Source organism: Rhinichthys klamathensis, unplaced genomic scaffold, assembly GCF_029890125.1.
Source record: "Rhinichthys klamathensis goyatoka isolate OS25496 unplaced genomic scaffold, OSU_Roscu_1.1 h1tg000395l_1, whole genome shotgun sequence".
In the NCBI taxonomy this organism is placed as follows: Eukaryota; Metazoa; Chordata; class Actinopteri; order Cypriniformes; family Leuciscidae; genus Rhinichthys; species Rhinichthys klamathensis.
Genome location: NW_026606897.1, coordinates 361162 through 379589, shown reverse-complemented (window position 1 = coordinate 379589; position 18428 = coordinate 361162). Strand labels below are relative to the sequence as shown.

The 18428-nt window shown below is 39.1% G+C and overlaps 1 protein-coding gene across 1 annotated transcript in view; it reads right to left on the bottom strand.

Annotated features, from left to right (window-relative positions):
• Positions 1-473: 473 nt before the first annotated feature.
• Positions 474-18428, bottom strand: part of mtbp (MDM2 binding protein) — a 35325-nt gene continuing 17370 nt past the window's right edge. Inside the window, exons 13-22 of the mRNA XM_056234398.1 lie at positions 16462-16575; positions 15724-15876; positions 10696-10783; positions 10320-10478; positions 7407-7502; positions 7048-7299; positions 3013-3208; positions 1945-2058; positions 913-978; positions 474-754 (exon numbers count right to left, since the gene is read on the bottom strand). Of these exons, the coding sequence (XP_056090373.1) occupies positions 716-754; positions 913-978; positions 1945-2058; positions 3013-3208; positions 7048-7299; positions 7407-7502; positions 10320-10478; positions 10696-10783; positions 15724-15876; positions 16462-16575 (1277 nt within the window). The 3' untranslated portion in view covers positions 474-715. The remainder of the gene's footprint in view (positions 755-912; positions 979-1944; positions 2059-3012; positions 3209-7047; positions 7300-7406; positions 7503-10319; positions 10479-10695; positions 10784-15723; positions 15877-16461; positions 16576-18428) is intronic.

The window sequence follows — 18428 nt, the reverse complement described above, 5'->3', positions numbered from 1 at the left end:
GGGCACCCAGAAGTGAGAACAATGGCCCTGTGTGGGACTGGAATGTGTCCGGCAACTTTGCCAAATGAGACACCCTCAACCTTCTCTGGGCAAGGAGTACCAGGGAGCAAATACTCTTTATGACCTCAGCCCAGTGTGACCTTTTGATCCCAACACAGCAGTCGTTTTGGGGCAAACTACTTGGAGATCTGTGCAGTGGAGGTTTAGCGCCGATAGCTTGTGTGTGATAAACAAAAAGACGTGGTAATCAGAGGGCATGATGAGGTTTTGGAAGTTTCATGTGTTCCTTGTTCCATGCTCGAGTGGTGATTTGAGTGAACTCTGATTACTGAAATGTGATCTGGTCAGAAACGCCCTCTGACTGATTTTCATGATGCAAAACAGTGTTTCTCGGAAAACATGCAGCCAGATTTGGCTGTTGTTTGTCAGACTGTTTGAGAGTTCACTGCATTTCTTTTCTAGTGAAAAGCATATAAAAACAACTTTTTAATACATTAAAATCTATGATTATTACAAATACATAAAAAACAACAAAAACATAATTATGTACATGCCTCCTGTCAGGAACATTTCCATGATTAACGCTGTGAGAAGTTCTATAGCATTAGAAGCTCTTTTCTACAAGCTTATACCATTTATTTTGTAGCCTCATGTTGTTCGTATGACATCCTGCTGCAGGTTTACCTTCAACGTTTCTGACTGAAAATGATTCTGGTCATCTTTTAGAAGATTTCTCCACAACCCAATCAATCACCTGTGGATGAGAAAAGTGTGTGCGTGGAAATCTATTACATTGTAACAATTTTGAAGGCATATTACAAAATCAAATCACTCAAAATAAAATAACAGTTGTAAATTGTCATGTTCAACAACTCCGGTGTACCAGGCATCTCAGTGAAGTGTGTGCTTTACCTGTTTGACATTGTTACTGGCTGCTTTCTTCATTTCCTCGTGAAGGCCACGTGAGGTTTTCAGATCCTGTTGCAAAACAAACAGGCGGCTGAGGCATAACGGCTTAATGAAGAACATTGTGGAAGCTAAGCTTTGCTAATGATTTATTACATTTATGCATGCATACACCATTCAGAATTCAAGAGTCAGTACGATTTTTGTGCGAAAGAAAATACTTTCAAGTATGCATTAAATCGATCAAAAGTAACAGTAAAGAACATTTAAATGGTAACAAAAATGACCTATTTCTAATCAATTATTTTCTTTCCATTCATCGTAGAATCCTGAAAAGAAAGTATCAAGGTTTCCACAAAAACATTTTACAACATTGATGATAAGTGTTTTTGATGTCTCACCAAATCAGTATATTAGAATTATTTCTGAAAGATCATGTAACACTGAAGTTGAAATTGCATTCTAAAATATATTTAAATAGGTATTCACATAAAGCTCCCTCATTCTACTCATTTACTGAAACAAAACATCAAAAATGGATTGTTTAAAAACTTCTGATTATAACAGTCACAACCATGAGCACTTATAGCCACTGATGTTTATATCAATGTCTATTCAGTATTCAGTGATTTGAGCTGTCCTGATGAACAACAGTAAGATGCTGGTAAGTGTAGGTTAGCCTTTAATAACAAAAGGCCATTTTTCTAATGTAGTCTTAAAGGTACAGTAGCAAAGCCAGCTTGTATAAATTGAGCAAATTATGAATGATTTTTGTGCATGAAAAAACCTTGAATAACTTCACGTAATAATATTCAAAGGCTATAAAACTGATATTTTTTTTCTCCACACCAAATGCTTTAGGAACAAAGCGAATTGAAACAAGTTTCTTGAACTAAGTTTTTGCTCCCCTGTCATGGATAAATTATGTAGATAACATCAATCAGCAGCGTTTACACAGCATATTTTGAGAGCTTCAAAGATGTCCTAAAGGCAGGACAGCAGGGTGCGAGGGGAAGCGGTAGAATGATTCGTACCCACCTTCAGATAAAACTTTGATATGTCAAACAGTCTTTGACTGCAGGCTTCAAAGCACTTGTGCTCACTGCTGATCCCGTGTTTATCAAGCGTCTTAGCAACCACCTCCCTCAGCATCTGAAGCAGAAACACCGGATGAGAACGATGCACAATCACGTATCTATTGCACTGACAGACCTCACATAAAGCCCTGACATTTGCGGATGACTGTAGTAGTGAATTACCTGAATAAGAAGATTTAAGGTTTTAAATGGGTTGAGAGCTATTTTGGCTCTCTGGAATACTTGATTCTAACTGGTCAAACTGCAGCATTTAGTGGGCAGATATTTTGGTATAATGACCCTTAAACTGAATATTTGACCATTGTCCCTGCCCTGGCAACCAATTTCCTACATAGCTGTACTAGTTGTATGTATCTCTTAGCACTTGAATCAATATTTCATGTCATATATTTATTTGTCAAGTTGTAATATTATAAGCAAGATAATGCAGTCAGTAGTCAGTCATTATTGGAAAACAAACTTATTTAGGAAGTATTCTCAGTTCTATTTAACACATTTTGCCATGTTTAAATATCTTCAAGGGATGCTAGCTGATAGTATATTGATGTTTTTAAAATAGTAAATTAATTATTTACTTTGTACTATTTCCCCATGTTTTTGTTTTACTATTTGTTGTCTAAAACTAAAACACTAAAAACTAAAATCAATCGTTTTAAAATGTTACAAATGAATTTAGGCATCACAACTTTATGTACAGTATGAAAAAAAAATAGATATTCAATTGGAGATTTGACATGTAAAAGTGTTATTCAATCATCTTTCAAGTGAGCAATAGATGACGGCAAAAGGCCGCATGGAAAAATAAGCATGAACAATTAAATACCCAATATTTACCTATTTATAACCAATATTTAATCTAAAACTCTAACCTCTCTCTAATGACCTAATCTCACATGATAAACAAATATAGTGCCAATTCTAATGACTTGCTAGTGTAGATTTTACCCCAAATTTTAGTAGAAAATGTGAAGGTATGAAAATTCTCTTTGATCTGTTAATTAGCACTTACCCTGTTGTGTTTCTGGGAGCGGGATTCAGTCTGGGTCTGGCTGGGTTTTTGACTGGGTGAGGGGTCAGCAACAGAAGCAGAACGTCTGGCCAGACCCGAGCTGGAGCGTGAGTGGGCCGCCTGCTGCCGTAGAGCCCCCACTGCAGGGTGAGTGCCACCTGCGCCCAGAGATTCAGAGCTCTCTGATTTACAGAACCTACGAGCGGCAGAAAGGGATTTTAATGGGGATGAGGTGGATTGTGTCAAATATTGCTTCTCTGAGATCATCAATCCCTCAATCTCACTTTGTTGTTCACATCAAAACTCGAATCAAAAAGACTTGATGTGAGGGTCTACTTAAGCACGAAGCACACACTTCTACCTCTTTTTCTTCTGGAGATCTCAGCTCTAACACTCTCATTCTAAACTCGTTTAATAAAAAACTCCTTCGTTCCAGGAGCATCAGCCTTAAACATAAATTCCCAGGCTCCTGCGTTTAGCTCCCGATGATGACACCGCTGTGGTAATTTCAGAGCGGAGCAAAGTCTGAGATGATGATAGGCCTTAAAATTAATGTGGTCCCTGGAGTTCTGCAGTGGGTCAGCATTTTTTTTAAAAAGTCAATAACCTCATGTCCTGACAAGACATCATCTAATGCACGCCGGGCTTCTGTGGCGACAAAGAAGGCCAAACATTAGACGTTTGATCACTGCCATATTTGAAGCACATTTAGAGAGGTCCTTTGTGATTTAAACTAAAAATGCTGGAAAGGATGAGACTTTGACATTCATTGCAGCGCTGCTCAGTAATTTTCATTCATCGCTCATTTCCCACTTTGACAAAGCCATCAAGCGCCGATCTATATTCAATTTCGCTGTGAGTGACGTATGATGCAGTCAAATGCATGTAGAGTGGTGGGACAGAGGGGCAGAGGAAGGCAATGATGAGAGCAGGGAGAACTACAATGAGCCACGCAGGAATCAATGATCTGACGGCTTCAGAAAATTAGAGTACCTAGAGAAACATTATTTTGACTGTCTAAATGAATGGCACACTGGTGTGAAGTGGTGTGTAACGATGGCTTGACTTATGTACAGATCGACAAACAGAATATCATTAAAACACCCTGTTCTTGAAACACCCTTATTTCTGATGCAGGACATCTAATGATGGGCAAATTTATGCATTTTTTTCTATAGATATTGTGATAATCGTGTACATGTGGACAAACAAATATAAAAATATATATATATATATATATATATATATATATATATATATATATAGTAGGGGTGTCACGATTATCCAAATCCTCGATTCGATTAAATTTTCGATTCGATTCTCGATTTTTACATTTATTTTTTTAAAGCACAGGTTGCTATGCCATTTTTAGACTAGACTTTTATGCAATATAATATCTGACCTTTGTTCGCAATGTACCACACTAAATTGTCCAATTTAAAACATTTATTAACAACATAATGTAACAATAACTTATATCTTCAGTCAATTGGAAACTTAAGCAAAATAACCTGCCATCTAGTTTCTCTTTTGTAACTGCAGTCTTCTTCACAGAAGATGACATTCAAGTTCACAACAAAACAAACAAACAGTTGTTGGTTTAACAGATAAATCTATGTTTTTGTGGTGCCTGCGGAGATGCCCAGCCATGTTAGTCGTGCTGCCGTGGAAGAATATGGTACATGCATATAGCAGAGCTTGCAAACTATGGCTTTTTTGAAGCGCGAACGTTGAACGTGAACTTTGTCAACATAACTCACTGGAAATCCAAAAAACTTCCACACCGGAAAGAGGAGGGGGTTCAAGTTCTGTCGATGGGTCTGCTGCATCTGCAGTTGCCATGCTATCTTTTGACTGGCGTTTGACTAATGCGTTTTATGAAGGATTGTTCCAGTGCACCTATGCAACCATTGTGGAGGTGGGGGGGTGCGACCACAGAAACCGAAAATTCTCGGGCCAGCAGCATGTGTCCAAATTTCAATCTTAACCGTTCTATTTCATCAGAAACGATCTTAAAACAGGGCTTTAAGTGTAAAATACTGAACTTGTCCTTTAAATCAAAACGAGGGAATGAATTAGTTCATCGTGGCCAATTAAAAAAAATATTTGCAAAAAAAGGCAAAGTACAGCTACAGGTTTTATATTACAATGCAAAAAAAAAAAGCATAGAAAAAATATAGCTGCAAGCAGCAATTATTGGGGTTCAAGCGTTTTAAGACCTTTATGCCCTCTATGCTGTGACCCGAAATGTAGGGCTCCATGATGGAGAATATGCTAAAACACACACAGAAATAAAAGGGGTTAAATAAAAATACTTAACACACACTATATCATGCACATGCACACACATTTTGTTGTAGATATAGGTATTTTAATGATAGGTAGCAAAATGCTTACTGAAAGTCTCCGACTGATACCAAAGGAAAAATGATAAATGTTATAATAGTGATTTTATAATGTCTAAAAATTAATGCAAAAGCAAAACCTGTGAAAAGAACTATATTAGTGAGTAGAATGACAAAATGAACATAGCCAGTAGATGGCAGCAGAGGACAACTCATTGAGTCACTTTCATTTTAAAAGTGCTTACCACCAATAATCTCTACTACTAAAGTAAGACACATTCTCCATGTTAACTTCATTAAGCAGGCTTACACGCACGCACGCACACACAAAAATGTTTTCAGTGTTATTGGGATATATAATTATGTAGTGTATAATGTCTGTAAGCATTTCACATATTTTTTTTGTAAAGTAATTATATAAACATAAAATACAGGTGCACCATAAATTTAAATGTAAAATGTTTTTCTGTATCTGCTAAATGGTTTAATAGATAAATATTCGTTTGAAAACTTGAGGGTGTCGAGATTCATGTCAAGTTTCGAGCATATCGGACAAATGGCCAGCGAGGAGTTCGAAAAAGTAGTTTTTTTCAAATCTCAAATATTTAATGAATGATTTGATTGACAGCAGTGGTTCTTGAGGTCATTAAGAAAGTGGAGATTCAAAATATGATATGTACGTATATTGTGCATTTGTGTGACAAGTTGCGTGATATATAGGGTGTGAAACGTGATGGTGCCACCCGGTGGCCGCTTTCTTTCAAACTTTGCTAAGACCTCTAGGGACATGAGTCAAACAGGCCCAGCGAGTTTTGTTTCGATTGGCCTCTATTAACCTGGTCTAATAGGTGCTTAAACTTTATTGGCCAATGGCAGTCATGTTTTTCGCGATACACGAATGTCCTCATAAATCATCATGGCAACTTACACAAAGACACTGCATGACAATTTTCAAGCAAATTGGACTAAAAGTTGCATAGTTGAATCTTTGAGAATGAATCACCAATCAAAATTCTTTTGACAACGTTTTGCCATGAGGATCTCTAGATGATGCATGTCAAGTATCGAGATAGTCAAGTTTGAACAGATTGAATGTATTCACAAATAAACATTCATCAGCGAACATACAGACGCTCAACTGTACTTGCTTTGACGTGCAAGAACAAACCTTTCTTGCGGAAGCCCAAACGTGCTGAGTAACAAGAATGAACCTCGTTGGTTCTCCAACGTCAAGCGAACATGCTTGAGCTTCCGTTTACCATATCTGATGAGTGCGTTGATGAATGTCTATATATGTGAATTCAATCTGTTCATCATTTTCTCTTCAGAAAATTTGGACTAAACCGCTCAACTCATATGGATTAGTTTTACAATCTCTTTAAGAACTTTTTGAAGCATCAAAGTAGTAGTTGCGTAGACTGTCAATGGAGGGACAGAAATCTCTCAAATTTCATTAAAATATCTTCTTTTGTGCTTCAAAGTTGAACGAAAGTATTACGGGTAAATAGAAATGAGTAAATGATGACATAATTTTCATTACATTTTTGGGTGAACTAACCTTTAATGCATTCAATTTAAAAAGGAAATGTTACCTGATGCAAAAAAAATATATATAAAAGGAAGGCAATTCATACATAACAAAAAGACATGAGATGACCCTTCATCATTATTATGCATAGAGTGTTCTAACCTCTTGTGATGCTGGAGGTCTGATTCGCGGGAGCGGCGTTTGAGGCGGGGCGGCTCGCTGTGCAGAGTTTCACCGTCAGGTACACTGCCTGGTTCAGACAGCACAGCTGGGGAGGGTGCAGGGCTGAGGGTGAACGGCACAGGGCAGGGCTCCTTACAGCACGTACTCTGGGTCTCATATCTTATTAGACGAGACTGCAGCTTCACAAAGCCACGGTCTCGCTCAAGACCCTTACACTCATCCAGACAGAACCTGAAACGCACCCAGAGAATACTTGAGAAGACGGAGGAGGAAATAAGGAGAATAGATTTTATATTGGATTGGTTTTTATGTAGACGCACACACACATGCATGCTTACTCTATTCCGTGGTAGTGGGATCTGGCGGCCTTTGAGAACGGGAGCTTGGTAACCTTTCTAGGTGTGAGGTCAGGAGACAACTGAAATGCATGTTCACTGCACAAACACAAAAACACAAACCACATTCAGTGCACCTGAGACCCGCGTTTCAATAGCACGCGCTCTCTGTAGCCATGAGAATGACTGAAATCTCTATATTTTCATACAGATTACATAAACAGATAATATTTATTTTCGTTTTGAATTAGATAATTTAATAGTAGAGACATGAATGTTTATAAAGATATATTGCTTGTTATGCCTATGTAACTAGTATTCGCTGAGTTTTGTTTAAGTTTAGAGACGTGCTCCAGAAAAAAAGTTCACGGAGACGGAGAGGCAGAAACCCTGTTTATTCTCCTTATTTTACAAAAGCACAATGTTTTGTCTCGATTGTAAGTGGACACATAAAAAAGTAGATATTTTTTCATATTTCTTAAGTCTGGATGACCATAAATGACGGAGTATTTTAAGTCTATTTTGCTGCTATGTGAAAAAATCCAGCAAAACGCGCCGGTGCGTTTGTCGACCCCAGAGGGTTAACTTTAGCCTAATAGGAAGGAACATAAATTGTGAGTAAACATATATGCTCACTGAAGATGCCGCTGCGGTGGTTGAGTCCATGCTGGAGGAGCAGCGTTTGGCACTGCATCAGTACACTCCGGTTTTCAAGTTCAAATCCTCTAACGTTAATCTACTAACTCTCCTGACTGCTTTGTCAGACAAAAATGGCGGATTTGGCGGATGATGATTGGTCAGATCGCCTGTCAATCAAACTCCCTGTGAAGGGGCAATTCCAACTCCTGACTCGCTACAGTGGTTTTGACAGAACAAGATGTTTTTATACCAGGGGCTGAGCCTATGCCAAGGCCGTGGTGAGCTCGTTACAAGGGCGTGGTGAGCTGGTGCCTGCTTACGTCACGTGGCACCACAACTTCCAATAGGAAAATTCAACTGCAGTAGCCACTGTTCAACCTGTAGAGGGCAGCACTCAGACGTTTTTTACACCATATATTGTAGAATTAAAGCAACACTAAAGAACTTTTCCTCTTCGATCACCCTACAGGTTGGAAGCGGAATTGTCCATTACCGCTGTTGTAAATCATTTAACCTATCGCAGCCTACTGTCGCACGCACGCTCGCTGTTTATCTAGCACCGGCTTTGGAATGAACGATGTCCACAGACAATGTAGAGTATGTTGCATGATTTCATGAAAGTATGTTGTATTGCGACATCAGAAACAAAGAAAAACTAAATAATGACTATTGTAACGCTTGACGTAAAGCAAGTCAAATTTGTAGTTTTCTTAGGTCTCATTCGAACTACAGAAACGCGACCCGGTCTGGCAAACTTGCATAGTGTGGTTATAGCAGATATAGGACCGCAAAGCGAATCCAGAAGTGCCTTTCACCCTGTTACGACTTGATGAACCACTGATACGATTTTGGAAACATTATTTTAAGGTAAAAAAATGTTTAGTGTTGCTTTAAAACACTTTATACCCAAATGTCAAAAAATGTACTCTAATCAATGAACAGCAGTAATAAAGCCCCAGTCTTACAGATCATTAACTAAAAAAAAAGTTGTTTTAGGGTTTAGTTACTCTTTAATTTACTATTTAACTGTTGTATTTAACTACATTTTAAAGCATGAATTAAACCGTTTTAAATATGTCTATTGATTTGTCCATTTAAAATTTAATTTATGTATTTTGTATTTTTATGTTTGAATTATTTCATAACTTATTACAATACAAGTGTCACTGCTTGTTTCCCATATAGGTAGGTCTGTCAAGCTCCCAAATCAGAAAATAAACACCAAAAGACATCATAAAAGTGGTCCATATGACTCATGCAGTCTTCTAGAATCATGATAGGTTTGTTTATCAGGAAATACATAAATAAATAATGGTATATATTGTGGCATCGTGAGAGGGTATGTCATAGAGGCAAGGTATGTGCCATCTAGGTGGTTGCAGCATGAGGACTACAAACCAAGATGGCCACTTGGTCCCAGACTACAGTTACCAGGTTCCTCAGCGGTGGGGACACAGCTGGTGCGAGTGAAGGAGAAAAGCTGTTAATGAGCTGAGAACAGAGAGACTGGCTGTTTTTTGTTAGAGAGCATAAAGAGAAGCTGGAGGAGTGTTTTGGTTAAAACGTTTTAGAGTTTTGAGTTGATTATTAAACAGAAACCAGTGACTTGATCTCTGCCTGGACTCGATTTGTGAAGCAACCCACACTTTGGTGATACCCTACCTCTCACGATGCCACAATATAAATGAGGTGTGTATATAAGCATTTACTGAAAATCTTCCCTTCTGTAGATCTTTAATATGGAGCCATTTGTGGGCTGGATTTACTGTCAACATTTGGCAGATTAAAAACAATGCAACTGGCACCAATGTGCCATTTTTGTTGCATATGGGTCTGTTCCTCGCACAATGCTATATGTAATACTGTATAGTGCACAAGTCCAATGGAACAATTTTTAAAAAACTTTTACACTGCTTTTTTTGTTGTTGTCATTTTAGAACTTGAAAGGCCACATTCATTTTTAATATATGGAGAGGGGTGGACAGAATCTTTTTAAAAATTCACGTACTGTGTTCCACAGAAGAAAGTCGTGGGTTTGAAACTGTGACAGTGAGTAAATAAAATACTTTCATTTTTGGGTGAACTATCCCTTCAAGACCAGTGCAAGCTGAAAACAAAGATGCAACATTTTAAAAAACTTGAATGATGTTTTAAAACTTTCTACCATGTGCACACATCCTCCCTGCTTGTTTTGAGGGACTTAAATTGCAGTTTTAATAAGCTAGGGGGGAAAAGTCATTAAGAGATATCATTTCAGAAACTGTGTGTATGACCAACCCTCTAAGCACTGGCAGCGGCTGTAGCTCTCCGCTAGGCAGTCCATCAGAGGTGAAGTGTTTGAGCAATTCTCTGGCATCCAGCAGTGTAGAACTTCCCCTCTGGCTATCTTTAGGCCCCATCAGACTCTCAGAGGAACCACAACTGAACAGTCTGCACCTGTGGATGACACTGAAATGTATTCATCCAACTAAACACAAATGTACTTTTCCAACCACTGAACAAATGCACAAGCCATTTCCTCATCTGATACATTGTTTTGAGATTCAATAAACCCTCAACAGAGACAATGAGCCAGGGCTCTGGAAATGGTAATGTGGTGAACAAACATTATTCTGAGTTTTCATTTAATGTGATATCTTACAAGACTGTTTACCTGGACCTTTGTCGGACTCTCTGTATGTTCTCGTAGTTTTGTAGGACGCTCCTCTCAGGCCATTCTGTGTGAGAAGATTGTTTCACATCTTTGGAAGAACATGTAATGGATAGAAAGAGCAACAGGTGGAGTAAATAAAAGTTAATATCATAAATTTTTATTATTTTGTAAAGTAAATAATAATAATCTTAATAAGAACACGGTGTTAAACCAAGTATGTAAAATATATTATCTTTTGCCCAAATAATATAAGGGCCTCCTACAGGGTTCATACACATTTTAACCAATACTTTTCCATGACTCCTATATCTTTTAATAATAATAATAATACATTTTATTTGAGGCGCCTTTCTTTGCACTCAAGGACACCGTACAGAAATGCAAGACATTAAAAGCAGCAAAGCCAAAACAATAGAACATTAAAACAAGATAAAAGCAAAATCACATGTGGTAGGCAGTTTTAAACAGATGCGTTTTGAGTTGTGATTTAAAATGAGAGAATGAATTGATGTTTCTAAGGTGAGGTGGTAAAGAGTTCCAGAGGCGGGGGGCAGAGCGGCTGAATGCTCTGCTCCCCATTGTGGTTAGACGAGCAGGGGGGACAGACAGGTGTATGGAGGAAGAGGATCTAAGGGAGTGGGTGGAAGTTGGACCGTGCAGGAGATCAGATAGGTATGATGGGGCAAGGTTGTGGATGGCCTTGAATGTAAACAGAAGGATTTTGAATTGGATACGGGACAGGACCGGGAGCCAGTGAAGCTGTTGCAGAACAGGAGTGATGTGGTGGATGGAGGGTGTTCGGGTTATGATGCGGGCAGCTGAATTCTGGACCAGTTGAAGTTTATGGAGGTATTTGTGAGGGAGGCCGAAAAGCAGAGAGTTGCAATAGTCCAAACGGGAGGTGACTAGACTGTGAACAAGAATGGCGGCAGTGTGGGGGGTAAGGGAGGGGCGAAGGCGATTGATATTACGTAGATGGAAATAGGCAGACCGGGTAATGTTATTAATATGGGACTGAAAGGATAAAGTGCCGTCGAGGATGACTCCCAAACTCTTGACCTGGGGGGAGGGTGAGACGGAGGAATTGTCAATATTGAGAGAAAAGCTGTCAGTTTTGGATAGAGTGGATTTACTTCCAATGAGAAGGATCTCAGTTTTATCACTGTTTAATTTGAGGAAATTATTTGTAAACCAGGTTTTTATTTCCGAGACACAGTCAGTGAGTGAGGTAGGGGGGAGAGAGGACGATGGCTTGGTCGAGAGGTAGAGCTGGGTGTCATCGGCATAGCAGTGGAATTGAATATTAAATTTGCGGAAGATATTGCCCAGGGGAAGGAGATAAATGATGAAAAGTAAGGGCCCCAGGACAGAGCCCTGGGGCACACCTGAAGTGACAGGGGAGGGAGAGGATTTAAAAGACTTAAGTTGAATGAACTGAGTACGGCCAGAGAGATAGGATGTGAACCAGTCTAACGGAGTGTGAGTGATGCCAATAGAGGATAACCGGTTGAGGAGAACAGAGTGACAGATGGTATCAAAGGCGGCACTCAGGTCAAGGAGGATGAGAATGGTAAGTAGTCCAGAATCAGCTGCCACGAGGAGGTCATTGGTGATTTTTATAAGTGCTGTTTCAGTGCTATGAAGGGGACGGAAGCCAGACTGGAACTGTTCATACAGGTTATTATCAGAGAGATGAAGATGGAGTTGAGAGGCAACTGTTTTTTCAAGAATTTTGGAAATGAATGGTAAATTGGATATAGGACGGAAGTTATTTAAGTCAGAGGGGTCTGCGCCAAGTTTTTTCAAAATTGGGGTAATGGCGGCTGTTTTGAATGATGAAGGAACAGTTCCAGTGGTGAGAGAGGAATGGATGATAGCAGAGATGAGGGGAACCAGGGAGGGAAGGCAGGCTTTAACAAGTTGTGTGGGAATGGGATCAAGTTGACAGGTGGAAGACTTCGATTTCCTGATGAGTTCTATAATTTCTGAGGTAGTGGGAAGGAGGAAGGAGGAGAATGGATGTATGAATGGGTGAGAGTCGGCAGAGGTACTGAAGTGAGGAGTAGATCCAAGGTGCTGGTGGATATTTTTAATTTTTTCAGTGAAAAATGAAATGAGAGAGTTGCAGAAAGATGTTGTGTACAGGTGATGGGGGAGAAAGTCCTTGGGTTGGGTGATATTGTTAAGTAGGGAGAACAATGATTTGGAGTTTCCTTTATTTTCAGTGATTAAACTAGAATAGTAGTGGGTTTTGGTGTTAGAAATAGAGTCCTTGTAACATAAGTTGTGGTTATTGTACATTTCTTTGTGAATAGTGAGACCAGTTTTCTTGTAGAGACGTTCAAGTTGCCGACCTTTGGCTTTCATGAGACGAAGGTCGGGGGTGAACCAAGGGGCGGAGACAGAAAAGGAAACAGATCTATTTTTTAACGGAGCAAGGGAATTAAGAATGTGTAAGGAGTCCAGTGTTGTAGTGAGAGACCAGAGCATCGGGGGTGGATAGGTTGTGAGTATCAGGAAAACAAAAGGAGTGAATACTTGAAGTGAGTGTGGCCAGATTAATGTTCTTTATATTCCGAAATGAGATAATACGGGATATTTTAGAAAAGGAGAGAGTGAGTTTCAATGTAAATGAGAGGAGAAAATGGTCAGATATGGGGAGTTCAACGGCTGTAAGGTCAGAAGGGGTGACACCAGAACAACAGATTAAATCCAGAGTATGTCCTTTGTTGTGTGTTGGGAAAGTAGTAAATTGTTGGCATCCAAAACTTTCTAAGCAGGAGGTGAAGTCTTTAGTAAGAGGCAGATTGACATTGTCCATGTGGATATTAAAATCGCCCAGCAGTAATATATTTGGTGAGAGGGAAGATAAGTGAGTGAGAAATGCAGTAAAATCATTTAAAAATTCACTCTTTAGTTTAGGAGGGCGGTAAACAGTTGCAATTATGGTTGGGGTGGGACCAGATAACTTGCAGACAGCAGATTCGAATGTGCTGTAGATAGGTGCAGACACCGGCGAGATTTTCCACTTCTCGCGATACATTATCGCGATATCCCCCCCTCGGCCGGAGTCGCGGGGTTTACAGATGTAAACAAAACCACTAGGAGTGGATTCATTGAGCTGGGAAAAGTCGTTGGGCTGTTGCCATGTCTCGGTTAAACAGAGAAAGTCTAGCTTACGGTCGGAGATGAGGTCCTGGATGAGATGTCCCTTGCCTGTCAATGAGCGGATGTTGAGCAGAGCGAAGTTGAGTGCGGTGTTGTCACAGCTGGTGGTGGTGCTAGCCGACCGAGCTAGGCGGGCTAACACGCTGTGGTCGACAGCCCGGTCGGTGATGCGTGGTGGGCGACGAGAGCTGGACCATATAGTCTTTATAACTGTAGAGCTGTTGTGTTGAAAATTCCGGCGGGACCCTCGGTGGATATATCTCGGACGAGGCTGGAACGCGATGTCCGGATGAAGATGGAGAGCCTCAGGCGCAGGTCCAGGCAGGTGAGGGCGCAGCCGGAGCAGGTTGGCGGCCGAAAACTGAAGTAAACCCGTCACTAGCAGGTGAGCAGGCAGTAGAAAGAGCCAAACACAGACAAACAAGATGTATGTCCTAGCGGCCCACATTATAGACACAAGATGTGGCTCAGACCAGAACGGTGGGTTAACTGTGAAGGCTCAGACAACAGTAGTGCAGTAAAATCCAAAGAAGTTATGAAGCCATAAGATGAGTCCGACAGTTAAAAGATACAAGTTTTACCGGCGAGCAGCGGCAGCAGGTTGCGCCAGCGTTCACTCTCGGCGTGAGTTATAGAGGTTCTCTTTTGACATCAAAGGCACAAAGGTGTCTCGAATTAAACTCTCAGATATTTTGCTGCATATTTACCTGTCGTTGGTATTTGGTTTACATGTGCACTGTGCAGTCACATTAAAAATATGACTGTAGGCAAAAAAAGGTCCATTGTCTATTGTCAATTAGTGTAGAGCAAGGTTCCTCAAATCTGGCCATGGAGGGCCACAGCCCTACAGAGTTTAGCTCAAACCCTGATCAAACTCACCTACCTATAACTCTGTAGACCTTGACTAGCTTGTTCAGGTTCCTTTAATCAGGGCTGGAGCTAACCTCTGCAGGGCAGAGGCCCTCCAGGGCCAGATTTGAGGAATCCTGATGTAAAGAGGTATATGAAGCACAGCTCACACAGAATTCTCAAACCAAGCAGCGCAGGCAAATATTTCAGCCTTGCAAATATTTCCAATTGCATGGATTCATATTGAAAGTACTGGATTTCACTTGCGACAATTTCGCTGAACAAATATGATGCGACACACCTTTAGTTAGTCACACTTCTTTCGTTTACCCAATAAAAAAAAAGCAATTTTTCCAGTTCAGCCTTTGGCATGTTAATCAAAAATAAATAAATGCAGTCAATTATAATTTTAGGATGTTTAACTTTTGCACATTTTGTTAACTTTTGAACAGTGAACAAATGCTTGATGTAATATAAAATCTGGGTAATGAACTAAAACCTGTCAACAAGCACTGGTCTATGTTGGAGGTTTTTTTATATTAAATATGATTAATTGGTAACACTTTACAATAAGGTTAATTGGTTAACTACCTTAGTTAACATGTACTAAGAATGAACAATACTTCTTCAGCATTAATTCATGTTAGTTAATATTAATTTCAAAATTTACTAATACATTATTAAAATCAAAGGTTGTATTTGTTAACATTAATTAATGCACTGAACTAACATGAACAAACAATGAACTGCTGTATTTTTATCAACTAACATTAACAAAGTTGAATAAATACTGTAACAAATGTATTGCTCATTGTTAGTTCATGTTAGTTAATACATTAACTAATGTCAACTAATGAACCTTATTGTAAACTGTTACCGATTAATTTATAATATTATACATCATATCAATCACTTCTCACAATATAACAAATATTTTCCACCATGGTCCATAAAATGATTATAAATGATGCATCCCTAAAGTAAACTGCGGTGTATGAAAGTCCCCCTCACCACTTTTATTAGAAGATGAAGTTTGGTTGTGTTTAGAGGCTCTGGGCAGTGTGGCGTCATGCATTTGAAGGTACTGCTCTCTGGCCAGACTCAGCAAAGCCTTCAATTCATTTACAGGAATGGTGGCAGGCTTCTGGACCTCCTCTCGTCGCCCTAGCCACAGATGAGATCCATCATTAAATGTCACTCAGTAATCATACTAACATTCTGTCCATCCAGTCATTCATTCATTTTGTTGTAATAACTTACAAATCAATTAATACAATAGCATTCCCACTGGAGCAACGTAAATGCCTTATTAAAGAGTACAATTGTTTATGATCACACATTGTGGCATCTCAAAGGTAGTTTTAACAAATTGTCCCATATATTTACTCTGTATGAAGGGTCTACATAGAAAATGAGTTAGATATTTGATACAGCCTTTGAAACTGCCTTGAATTTATTGGCTACAAGCCTAAGAACAGTGCTCTGACATACCAAAATTATTCTATCAATCACACAGCATATCATGCATCATAAACCTCTGTTAGCACATCAGGTGTCGAGATTCTGACAAAGGCTCTATTGTTTACCGCTCAAAAGAGTTCCTAATTTTCAGAAAGCGCACAGGTGAGACTGAGAATGTGTGACCAGAGGAATATGATTAGCTATGTGCTACTCTGGGGTGACTGAAGAACGGCGTGTGAATACTTGGAGGTCCTGGTGAAAGGTTTCCGTTGCCAGGGAAACACTTACGGCAGCATTCTTTGAGGACCAGGGTCTGCACTTTGGCCAGCTTTCTCTCCCTCTGCAAGAGCTGCTCTCCACGGAGATACGGCAGGGACCGCAGCCAGTCAGCACTGCTGCTCCCTGTGGAGAAAGAAAAGGGAATAAGAGTCTGACAATGCAGAAGATTGGGTCGAGAGAGGTGTTAATCATGTCTACAGCAAAGAACCAGGAGAGAAGCTTGTACAAAATGTCCAATTACTGAAATGTTGCTATTCTTTCTTAGAGGATTTACTCTAAGAAAGATATACTCTTACATGTGTACTATTTAGAAGAGCCATTATCTATTTTCACTGTACTTTCACTATTGACACTTCTGCATGAGCTAAAATTGAAGTAAGCCATGCTAATCTTTAAAACCACAAACAGTTTCATAGGGTTTTCACATAGTTTCCTGTAACAAGCATTTGCATGTCCACATTGGAAACAAAACTGCTGTAAGGCCTGACACAATCACAGCTAATCAAAAGATATTTGTTGTTTAAATGTACATTCACTGTGGGTAATGCTACTGAGCATGACAAAGCAGAAATAGAAAGCCAACTATCTATCCTGTCACTCATCACAATCAAAGCTGGTTAGGAAAAATCTTTTAATTACTTGTTGCGTTCCGTCATGCCAGATTAGGACACAGATGTGGAGAACTGCAGACTGATTTATTTCAAATGGTACTTGTTCTTAAGAACAATTCAGACTACATTTTATTAACCCAATGAATTCACAATCTACACTTTTTGCATTCCCGGGTCAGTTTTGACCAAGTGGAACATCATAACTTAATTTTGTATTTGATTAATAATGTCTTAGCAACATGTGAATGCGCAACTATTTAGAGCTTTTTTAAAGTTACTGTGTTATTACCATCCATGTTATTACTACATTAACCACCATTTTTAAATAAAAAATTGAGATGCATATTTGAATAAATACTTTTATGAAATATAAAATAAGAATTACCAGCATAAACTCTTCAATTGATTTAATGGCTTTGACTTTGTATAATGGCTATGCATTAGTGGATTACTCATAGTTCTGAATTAGTGGATTTATCACTATTTTCCCAGAATTAACAGCATAGTTTAAACAGAAGTGTAAAAATGGCTCAAACTAGATATGAACACATTTATAAAAATAAAAAAATTCTGCATTCTGGTTTTCTTAAACTGTTAGCTGACAGTCCCACTTTTCAAGTATAGACCTGAAAATAACATTTCCGACTTAAAAGATTGCAAATTATGTATTAGCTCTTTTTTAAACATACAATTTGTAAAGTGGTAAATTGTTGGTTAAATTAATAACAGTTTTATTGGCATTCTAAGGTGCTTAATACCTTGTTAAATTTATGGAACTAAGACCTAAAAATGAACACCAAAAAAGCACTGATGATATTTTAATCTGACTGGCTTGTGGCAAGCTGCTTATAGAAACCATCCAGAAAGCAAGCACCTCTTTATCTATTCAAAGAGCACACACACCTGAGGGGTTTCCTGGAGTGCTCATCACAATGCACTTTCTCAGAAAAGCTCCTGTATAAGCTGAACAACCCATTTTTTACCCCAATTTTTTTCTTCAAAACAACCTCTTGCCCAAAGTCTGTGGTCTTTAGCTATCAAGCCAGGTTGAATTATGGATCTGGCACAACTTTCTGAGCTCCACAGGAGGTTCTGAGCAAACCCACGCATTCTCTGATCTCAAGAGCAGTAATTTACCCCAACAAAGGTCTCCAGCGGTGGGCTTAAATACAGCCATTCTCGCTGTACAAAGAGTTTTTAAGAGTAGTAGTGAACCAGAAACCACCTGATTACATGGGTTACAATTACAAATAGATGTTAATCAATGATAAGGCACGGACAGTGCAAGAATGATACTTTACATGAAATAACCATGTGTTTGAGAGTTCAAATTTCATTATACTGCAAAAAGGGAAAGTGGGAAAA